At 40.3% G+C, this 11,532-nt stretch overlaps 1 protein-coding gene across 1 annotated transcript; it reads left to right on the top strand.

The window, feature by feature from the left end:
- Nucleotides 1–9,716: 9,716 nt before the first annotated feature.
- Nucleotides 9,717–10,664, top strand: LOC144769950 (olfactory receptor 5AP2-like). Its single transcript, XM_078654144.1, has one exon. The coding sequence runs from the start codon at nt 9,717–9,719 to the stop codon at nt 10,662–10,664; it is 948 nt and encodes a 315-aa protein (XP_078510270.1).
- The last annotated feature ends 868 nt before the right edge of the window (nt 10,665–11,532 follow it).

Genomic DNA, 11,532 nt, shown 5'->3' with positions numbered 1-11,532 from the left:
TCACGTAAAACCTATATGGGGTACAGGCCCAAAAGTTAACTGCATGCTGGTGTCCTTTTATCAGAGCTTCACGTGACCTTAGATCGACCAAACATTTTCAGGCAGTTGTACCTAAACGAGCGTCAATGCGTCAACCTTATGGAACAAACTCCCGATCCACTCACGATCTATGACACACCATCTCACATTTAGAAAGCAATTAAAAACATGGCTTTGCCAGAATATGGCATAACTGTTCTCGGGTAGTGATCGCAGCCAGCGCTGGGAAGCCAGAGGGTGGCCATGCACTATATTAAGTTTATATTAATAATATTAATAATAATAATTGCCTTTTGGATGAACTCCTATTTTGTCTAAACTGCAAACTTTCAAGTTGATTAATATTCATTCTCTCTTGATTGTATAACACCTGCTTAACCCAATTACAAAAAGTGTGTTAAGATACGTTTATCTAGGATTAAGTATTAAATTGCTCTGCTGCAAGAAACGCAACAGTCAGTAAAAAGATATGACTTCTTTAAGAGACAATGGCTGGGCATGTATCCTGTTCACCGACTACTAAACATAAAAACGGGGTCATTATTTTGTTTCAGAAAAATGTATCTGTAGACATCTAAGAAGAAGTTCAAGATGATGAGAGTAGATGACTTCTTTTGACACCAGATATTATTAATGTACTAATCTCTATATGCAATGGTTATGATCCTTTGGGGGCAGCTTTTGTAGGATAACTTTTCTATTTTATTGCTTTCATACGCACAATAAGTTTAGTATAGGATGCGACTGCAATCAACTTTTGGACCCCTTTATTGATCAACATTGTCAGTTCAACTATATATCAAACAAAATGCAAACATCTACACAAAGTATATTGTCTAGAGGACTTTACATGCTGATAGTATGGAATGTACCTTTTACTCCTTTGTACATCATTCAAACTACAGGATTGACTATATTTTTGCCACTCACAATCTTTTACAATCTCTGACAACGGTTTAAATTGATTTCTTCCTTGATTCTGACCATGCCTCAGCTGGTATCAAGGAAAAAAACTTTTGAGTAGCAGAAATATTGAGCTTGAAATATTGTGATGCACACATAATATGGTAAAAAAATATTGTGGATAAGAATATCGATTTTAAGGTAAGTAATATTGTTAAAAATATCTATGTTATTAACATTGTTTACAAAATATAATTGTTAGTAAAATTGCTTTTAATTATTTTAATGTATTTTAGTATATATTTTAATTGATATGTTATAAATTATTTGTGTAATTATTCTTAACATTTTTATAATATATTTTGCAAATTTTTTGTTGTGTTTAAATGCCATTTAATAGTTTATTATATTTTTTGAGCCGTAGCAGGTTGTGGGGTTTAAAGGGGTACAAGGTGGGAAGTAAATTAATTATAATTGATTATTAATAACATATTTAACATTTAACCTATAATTAATTACATTAATTGTGTAAATCTGATTTTTGCAATATGTTTAGTTTTAGATGTGGGTTTGGGGGATTGTAGGTGTATAGGGTAGAAGCAATTTAATTACAATTATTTAATCATTCATTTTTAATTAATATTAATTATGTAATTGATAATTAATTATGTAACTTCTGTAATTAATTTAAGTTTATATTCATATTTTTGTGGTGGCTTGTGGTTTTTGTAGGGCTAAAGGGTGTAAAGGAAATTAATCATAATAATGAATATTTAATGTTAATTAAAATGTGGAGAAGCGTGGCTCAGTGGTTAGAGGCGGCAGACCCGGAAGCTGAGATCGACCGTGGACCAGGGTTCGATTCCCCGCCTCGGCGGGTCTCGGGCTCAAAATTCCACGGACTCGACAATTCTCGCTCCGGTGCCTCCTCGACTCACGGGGTCACACTCTGCGACTCCGGGCAATAGCTTGCTTAATCTCCACTACGGCCCCTCGCGGCGGGATGACTGGCTTTCACCTTGTGGATACCCTGCAGGGGTATCTCACAGGGGAATACCAGGACGGGTTCCCTAAGCAAGCGCCTTGAGACCCCTGGGTGATTCGTGCGCTATATAAATCGAAATACATTTACATTTATTATTGTTTATTTACTTGATAACTAATCATGTAACTTGCGTAATTAATCACTTTTTAACTTATATGGAGGTGCGCGTTCCTGTGTTTGTAAGGGTAAAGGGTGGGACATTCATTCCGTATAATTGATTATTATTAGTTAATGGTTAATATTTGTATAATTGACCGACCAATAATGATGTACCGTATGTAATTAAGATATTTTTTAAATATATATTAGGTGATCTGGACCACCGGCCTGTAAGGCGGCGGTCCTGCACCACAGATTACTGTCACATCATGGTCATTTAACATTGCTGCGGGTGCTACTGGCTGCAGCATCCGCCGCAATGCTAAACAACCATGTCTTGCATTTCCCTGCACTATGTGCCGGCCACTTAGTGCATGGAAATGTAAGGGGGTACCGGTGCACTCCCCCACCCACACACAAGGGGGCCTGAAATGGGCCCACAAATGTCCCACCATACACCGGCTGGCGGGGATGCAGCATCTTAATATGGTGGACGGTGCCAGCTAGGCACCACCAACATTTTTCTGAACAGTTGCTTGTGGCGGATCCCTGGTGGGTGGATTTTGCGCCCACCATGGTCGCAGTCAGATTACTCCCGCCATCCTAATTTGGTGGGAGGTAATCTCTGTCCGATGGCGCAGGACCCGCCATCGTAAGGAGCCCCTAAGTTATTGATATATTTTAAATTTAAATATTTGAATTTGTTGTCATTTAAAGCAGTTGTTAAAACACTTTATTTGTTTGAAGTGAACTACTCTCTCTCTACTGTTGCACAGACTGGAGAGGGAATAGTATATTTTACCCCTCTGCAACGCTTTCCCTACTGTTGAACTGAAAGCAGTGGGAAAAGTACATTTTACCACTCAGCAATCGAAGACTGTCCTTACTGTTGCACTAACTACAGTGGGAATAGTAATTTGTACCCCTCCTGATTCCAACGCTTTCTCTACTGTTGCACTAACTAGACTGGGAATAGTACATTTTACCCCTCCTGATTGCAACAATTTTTCTTCTGTTCCAGAGATTGGAGAGGTATCAGTAAATGTCTTATTCCATGGTTTTGTTTATATTGTTTACATTTATATTATTACAATTGTTTTGTGTATTATAAATAATAATATTTTCAATTAATAATGTTTGTAATGTGTAATATATCTTTAGTAAATTGTAATTTGTATGTATTGTTTACTTTTGATGTTTAAGGAAATTGGTGTATTTTTTTTTATGTTCCTAGTTTATTTGTTACGGTTTTTAATTTATTGTATATTCTTATACGGAGGCCAGTATAAGAATATTCTTATGCGGATGCCAGTAGGTAGTTATAGTTAGGACCTAGTTTCCATAGGAAATCCACAACATTCTATTTAGAATAACTATGGCGCTAGTAGACGAATCTTCGTGAATGTCTCCAAGAAAATGGCCTGCTTGGTTCTGCTCCTTCCTTTAAAGTTTGGGGGTGATTCGTCAAGTGGGGGCCGAGAAAAAAGGGGGGTCCCAAAACATGGTTTCCCCATGCGATTTTCCATAGGGACCTTTAGCCAGGGTTACAGCCCGAACGGCTGAACGCAATTACACCAAATTTGGCAGAGAGGTAGAGTTCGGTTCGCAGATTGTGCTTTTTGTTAAATGGTGTAAAACCGTTCAGTAGTTTCTGAGAAAATTGCAAGTAAAGTCATAGCGATATCTAGAGTCGGAGTTCAGTAAGCGTACCGAAATCTGTTCAATTACGAGCGCGAGCTGCATGCGGATTGGTTGTGAACTGTCTGTCAACACTCAAAACCAGGAAGTGTTGGCGGCCATCTTGTGCCTCTCGAGAACCGAGACACAAGAAAACAGTAAAACAAAGTAGAGAAATAAGGGAAGGGGGCAGGGTAGAGACATTCTGACCCTCTAGGCTTGCTCAGGGGTTCGTACATGGATGTTTAGGCTCTATTTTTTATTTTATTTTTTTTAAAGAAAAATCACGGCGTACGCGCATGTAAATACCTACAATTACGAGCAGGAGCTGCATGCTGATTGGCTGTCAATACTCCAAACCAGGAAGTGTTGGCAGCCATGTTGTTTGTCGGGAGAGCAGAGTCACAAGAAAACAGTAAAACAAAGTTGAGAAATAAGGAAAGGGGGCAGGGTAGAAACATTCTGAGCCTATAGTCTTGGTCAGGGGGTGGTACATGGATCTAATGGAAATAAAAAATGGCGGAGTACTCGTGCAGTACTTGTACGCGGTGGAAAAGGTGAAAAAAAAAGTAGAAGTCCGTTTTATTCATTAAGTCCCGGGGGGCAAATTACGGGCGCAATTTTTTCTGCATAATGGGGGCTTGTAAGGTGCTCCAAGCACTGGGGAACGGCACTTCTCTGGTTTTATTTTGAAGTATGCGGGGGGGGTTACGGTCCTACTCCCTGCAGTCTCAGGGAGCGGCACCTCTCGGGTCTTTTTAAAAAAAAATGTGTTTTGAGCTCTCCCTCCCTCTCTCACCATGCAGGTCGCGGGGAACGCCACCTTTCTGGGGCAGTCATTGGTAAAATAATTTTCCAGCTCCGGGTACCTGCATTGTCTGGAGTTTTTTATTAATGTTGGGAGGGTGGGCTTGATAATACGTCCTTGTTAATTCCCATAGAAGCCATGTTCTGATGTTAACATGGGCTTCTATGGGAATTACCATGGACGAATTATCAAGCCCAGATGCGGCCCCTGGAGGGAGTTGCGGTGAGACAGGCGGAGCGGGGGAGGGGCAGGGTGAGGGAGTGATAAAGAACGCAATCTGGATGATTGTAGGTAAGTAAACAATTAAATCAATAAAAAGAATTTTGGGGCACATTGTCAACAACATAAGGAGAAACATTATCGCTGCTTTTATCAGCAGGAAACTGCCGATAAAGCAGCGCAAATGGCCTTGATAATATGCCCTTGCCATAGCAGCTCAGGTTAACACCAGAACCTGGGCTGCTATGGGAATTTACAAGGGCCTATTATCAAGCCCATTATTGCTGCTTTATCTGCAGTTTTCAGTTGATAAAAGCGGAGATAATGTATTGCCTTATGTTGTTCATAATATGCCGCTTCCTTCCGTGCCCTGCATGGCATTTTGCGATGCAGGGCACTTTACGAAATTCGGGGCATATTATCAAGGACCGGTGTTAAAATTATCGACATTTTATCGTATTCGTAGCGTATGCTGAGAATGATTAGCAGTAGAAAGTATGGTGCGATCACTCCCTCACTGTCAAATGAGAGCACAGGGCGCGCTATGAGAATAGTTGGAAGTGGTCACTCATTGGAGATCCGATTCAGCTGTGTCTCTTAATGTGCGATGTTAGGCAATGCTTAAATGATTACGGTAACTGAGCGTGTGGTTTGATTAAAAAAAAGTTGTGTTAACTCTTCTGCATGGGAAGCTGGATGTTTCCATCTGGCTGTCGATTTCGACCATGAAAGCAAAGTCAACCAAATGAGTCGTATAAGAGTGCTATTGTCTAAAAAAGAGGTCGCTCTTACATCTGCTAGAGAAACATTTATCCTTCATGTAGCAAACACCCACACAGAAGTGTATGCTTTGTTAAATACAGACGTGCCGTGGAATTTTAAGGAGTTAATTTAGACTATCTTTATTGCGTCCTCAAGTAGGGAGTTTTTTAAAATTATCAGAATTGGTCTTGTGACTTCTGTAGAAAGTATATTTGGTGTCTTGTAGGTGTTTTTTCATTGCATTTTTTGGAGCATCTTTGGTGAATTTTGCTTAATGGTCACATTAGTTGCCAGTGTGCTTGTATTAATTTGTTTACTTAAAAATGGATGCACAACTTGCAGCAGACGACAATATTTCTCGGTTGTTGCTGGTCCGCAACCGAATGCTTAGTTACTATGGCGCGCTGCCTCTTGCAACGTTGAGTGCAGTTTATGGATTATCATTTAGATTCTCTTTTTTCACATGCGTTCAGCCTGTCTTCTGTTGCCTGAGCTGTGATTTCGACTGGGCCCTTGATTTGTGTCTCTGCAGTACGGTGTCTCCCAACACGGATTATGACCAGTTGATGAGTCCTTTAGTGGTTCATGACGTGCTCTGTTCTGGTGGCGGGATTATGGCCTTAGCAGCGACACATGGAATAATGGGATGTTGGAATGTTTTTGCAGCGGCGCTTGAGTTCTTGGCCCGCAGTTACATTGAAGATGACCTGAGTTTTCCTCCAATGGTGATAGAGGCTCCGATCATTGAGGAACATGTATGTTCATTCCCACTATTGAATTGGATGGCTGAAATGTTTTCAGATGAGAACAATGACTTCCTGTTGGAGGCTGTTGCTACTTACTGTGCTTACAGGCTGTTGGATTAAGACTCTTTGATTTTTCTGCGTATTCTGTATTTTTTAGCTACTACTTTCTATCAAAGAGCTAATAACTTTGGTTTTTAGTCTTGGAGTGTGCGTTTTAAGTGGCGCACGTTTATATCACGTGCTTTGAGGAAGAAAGGGTGCCGTGGGGCTGATGCTTTCACTCACACCCTGTTAAGTTAGCATGGGTTTATTAGAAGCTTACACGCTATTTTTGCTTTCCTGCTCTGCTTTGCACATGACACATACTTGTGATATTGTTTAGAGAAGTCTGAGTATTTTGTTTTATAAGAGAATAATTTGGTATGCTAGATTTGTAAAGTGCCTCGCTAGTTTTGTGTGTATAGTGAGAGCATGGAACATCAAAGTTATCTTGAATACTGTGTCTGTTCAGAATGATCCTTGGAAGTTCGAGCCAAAATACATATGCAGTTGTGTCCACCTTTGATACTTGCGCTTTTCATAATGCATTGTGGAGGCAAAGTTACACACAGTTGGAGAACATTCATAACTTGATAGTTTGTGGAGCACTGAATGTTATCTATTACTGCTGAGTACCAGAGGTATGCGTCTGACTATGTAATCCTATGAGACTTTCTGTAGTTATAAACTAATCTGCTAGGTAGGGAGGGTGAAATGTAGGTATATTTTTAATTTGTTTACCTTTAGTATTATAGGATGCTTTTTCTGTTTGTATCTTATAGAATAGTAACAATGCTGACAACCTTGTTTGTGATAATATGTTTCATTGTATTATCTAAGGTACTGTGCATGAGTGAATTTCGAAGGTTTTTTAAATGCTAATTCCTAACTATAACGTGTGTGAAACCTATGGTTTTTTCAGTGAATATATATATATATATATGTCCCATGATATTTGTGATTTTTTATATTCTGTCAGAGAACTGCCTCAATTATAGCTCACTTTGATTTATTACCACAGCATACATGCACCAATGGGTGGAGATTCAATAACACTTTATTACAGGACAACACACTTGTAGAATTACTTTAACAATTTTCTAATGAATTTTCTAATCTAAATGTTAATTATGGTTCTACTGTGATATATGACTCGTATGCTTTTAAACAACTGCTAATGCCTCTAAGAAAAAAATCAGCTCTTAAGAAAACCTCTGTTTGTCAAAAAAACTAAAGACTTAGAGTTACTGCTGGTGGCTCATGTAGGAGGTGGTAAATGGTTTGTGTTGTGCCAAGGTTTGAGAGTAGATTTTGATCAGGGGTGTGTGGATTTATGTACCCGCTGTAGGAAACCAATACCGCCATTGCTGTCCTCCATCACAAGTGTCCCTCTGTATCATTCTGACAGTTTAGCTATGGCAGATGAATACCAATGTTGATGGAGTGGTGTCTATCTATGGTAGATGGGGGATGTAGAACTGAGGTTCAGCAAGGTTCAGCAGGTGGACCATATTCCAGCATGACAGATGGTGTTCTGTCAAGCCAATCCCTAAATATGATGGACAGAAATCCAGCAGCCTGATGGATAGATTGGTCCCTTTGTGACAGAGCAACATTGGTACATCCATCAAACTCTAGATTAGGCCCAGTATTCCTTAAATAGGTGAGTGATTACTGTCTTGAGGAAGTAACATAAAACTGACACCCAAAAACATTTTATCCTGTTGAAATGAGTCCAGTTGTTCTAAATAACATGTGGTATTGGGCCACATTTATGGTCATAGACTTTGCCAATGCTTGTTTGTAGTGGTGTGGCAAACTTTGTGATACATTTCGGAGACATTGAATATAATAACAGAAATGTTTCATGCAAGCAAGTGACACTCTTTATCAACTCTGAAATTTATATAAATAAGTCAGGTAAGAATTTGCTAACCCTGGGCGTAGATTGCGAAGTAGCGCTACGCGAAGCTACACAAAGTGCACTTCGCACTACGCGAACTTCACGTAGCACTACGCGAGCTGCGTAGTAGTATGTTCGCACTGTGCAAGATGCATTTTCAATGATTGCACAGTGCTGGATGCTTGTTCGCACTGTGCAATCATTGAAAACTGCATCTTGCACAGTGTGAGCTGTAGTTTTCGGCCGCTCGAGTAGATTTTTACTCGAGCGGCAGCTTTCTCAACGCGAACTGGTAGTTTCTCATTGCGAGCGGTCGCGAGCATGCACGACCACTCGCAATGAGAAACCTGACCTCCCCGCATTGAGAGTCTCGCTGGGATGTCATTTTGCTTGCTCGCGGTCGCGAACATGACGTTGAGGACCGCGAACAAGCAAAAAATGACCCCTGCACTACGCTACGCTGCGCTACGCGTGTTCGCACTGTGCTACGTGCAGCTCGCGTAGTGCGAAGTTGCGCAAACTTCGCAAACTACGCGAGCGTAGCGTAGTGCTTCGCCCAGGGTTAGAATTTGCCTACTTGAATATGAAAGTTAAGTACTCTTTTTCCCTAAACACATTTGTGTTATATGGCCTGCTCTAATTCTAGATATTGAAGACAATCCTCCTTCCCTGCAAAGTGATGAAAGGTTATTCGGATTACCAATCAGTTTGACAAAAATCATTTATAGTTTTTGTACATGCCCATGCATGTTCACAGCATGTCTAAGGTTTCAGGTAATAAGTAGTTATGCATGGACAGGCACTACTAGTCATTTTAGTACAGCAGAAAGCTCCAGTTGTCTGCTTTGAAATGAATAGTATGCCATACTGCACAGAGCCAATCTTTAGTTAAGATTGGATGGTTTCCTATTTGTTGCTTTCCTCCTTTGAGGTGGATGACCAGTCCACAGAAACATTTGGTTTGCCATTTGAAGATTTGTGATTCGTCCTGCTCTGAACACAGCATTGCTAACAGAGTCACATTTAATTAATGCCAGCTTGCTGTCTTTCAGTATCACATTCATTTACAGGCAGGACTTCCCTTATATTCCCACAAACCGATTACTAATTTTAAATGTGCTGTTTTGAAGAATCCATCACACCAAAAGGTACATGTTCTAAAATGTTATTTGCTCGAGCAACGATTTGCCAGTTCTGATTCTGTGATCAGCACTGGGATTTGGGATGTGGGTCCCACAAATTCATTTACCTGAATACCTATGTTGAATTTAGATGCTTTGTATACCATGTGCTGGATGTGCACATTTTGTTTCTCTAACTTTATACCAGTAGATTACAAACTGAAATAAAGCTTCTTATTTGAAAATACACCTTGCTGAAAATAAAATCTCCTTCATGTCTCATAATGTTGTGGTTTGCTTATATCCCCAGGTCTTCATTCTAACTTGAGAACTGTAACCAAGAAGCTTTGGAGATATGGAACTGTTTAATCAAACCTTAACAGGGTTTTTGATTCTGGGACTATCACAAAATCCTGTTCTTCAGATCCCAATTGTTATAATGTTTTCACTTCTGTATATAATGACTCTGCATGGAAACCTTGTCATTGTTGCCATAATATGTTTTGACAAACATCTTCAAACACCCATGTATTATTTTCTTTTGAACTTGTCTTTCCTGGACATTAGTTTCACGTCAGTCACAATTCCAAAAATGTTGTCAGTCTGTTCAACAGGCAACAAATCCATCAGCTTCTCTGCGTGCATTCTTCAGTTCTATCTCTGCTTTTCCTTCTTGAGCACCGAGTTCTTCTTGCTTTCAGTCATGGCATTAGACAGGTATGTTGCTATATGCAACCCCTTGCGATATACAGTCATAATGAGCAAGAGAGTTGTGGTGTTGCTGGCTGTTGCCTCCTGGATGATTGGATTTCTGGACACCATTCCACATACTCTGTTTATATTATATTCATCATTCTGTGGATCCAATGAAATCAAACACTTCTTTTGTGATCTCACTGCTCTTCTGAAACTATCTTGCTCGGATCCATATTATATCAATATTGCCACCTTTTGTTTAGGTGCTGTTTCAGGATTGGGTCCATTTATGTTAACAATTTCTTCATATGTGTTGATTATCTCAAATATTATGAAAATATCCTCTGCCAAAGGAAGGCAAAAATCATTCTCCACATGTTCCTCTCACCTCACTACTGTTGTTTTGTTCTATGGGACTGAGCTTGGTCTGTATATGAGACCCACATCAGGGCTTTCACTGGAAAAAGACAAGTTCTTTGCTGTACTGTTTACCGTTGTAATTCCTGTGTTGAATCCCATTGTTTACAGTTTAAGAAACCAGGATGTAAAAAGAGCTATGACAAAACTTAAACAGAAGTTTTGGTACAGAAATGCCATGCTGCATTAAGATATGTGACAAAATAAACCTAATATTCCTCATCTCCCAAAAGAACAAACACAAGAGCTATAGAGCTATATAAGACATACCAATCATAATGGCAATGTCTCTGTGTTGTCCCTTTATCTAACATAATTTTGGGATGCAGCAGTAACATCATGCTTGTCAAAGGTGGTGCTTTCCGATCTTTCAATCGCCTTCACCACCTAAACTTCAACACTTTAATGAAGACAGTAAACAAAGTTGGGGCTAAAGGCATGGTGCGTCATTAGATCTACTCTTTTCTAGCTGACAGAGATCTGATGGTGGTGCGCCACCAAATATTTAGGGTGTGGAGTCCCACAAAGGTCAATTTTGCTATGGGACATGCACCTTTTCTCATCAGGCAGAGGTACGCCTCTACAGAGCACAAATGGCATCCAGCCTATCATTGGGCGTGGCCAGTCTCAGCATACCTCGAGTACTAGCTTTGATTTGTAGGCATTCCCTAAGGGCTCTATCATGAGTCTTCCGGTCAACAGAATGCCAGGCTTGTGGGGGTAGCCTGCCACTGTGTTAGGGCAGTTGGACCACCACTGCCCTGCCACAGCTGCCAGGCAACTGCCATTCCCTGGCGGTGTTGCAGCAGCCAGGAGGCCACAATAAGCTTAGTGGGACAATCATATTATAAGTTTCCTTTCAGCCACAATTTTCATGGTGGTCCCTCCTCCATGAAAACCTTGGTGGAGAGGAAACAAAGGAGGACCCCTTGTGCCCTGGGGTGCATGCAGGGGGGCACAAAATATGCCCCTGTATGCATGCGGCACAGACTCTGCATGGCATGGACTTTACAGTTCATGCAATTGAGGAACTGATTTGGCGTTCCCATTGCAATTTC

The sequence above is a fragment of the Lissotriton helveticus genome, chromosome 7, assembly GCF_964261635.1.
Source record: "Lissotriton helveticus chromosome 7, aLisHel1.1, whole genome shotgun sequence".
Taxonomy (NCBI): domain Eukaryota; kingdom Metazoa; phylum Chordata; class Amphibia; order Caudata; family Salamandridae; genus Lissotriton; species Lissotriton helveticus.
Note: the sequence above shows the minus strand (reverse complement) of the source record. Positions and strands in the feature narration are given on the sequence as shown.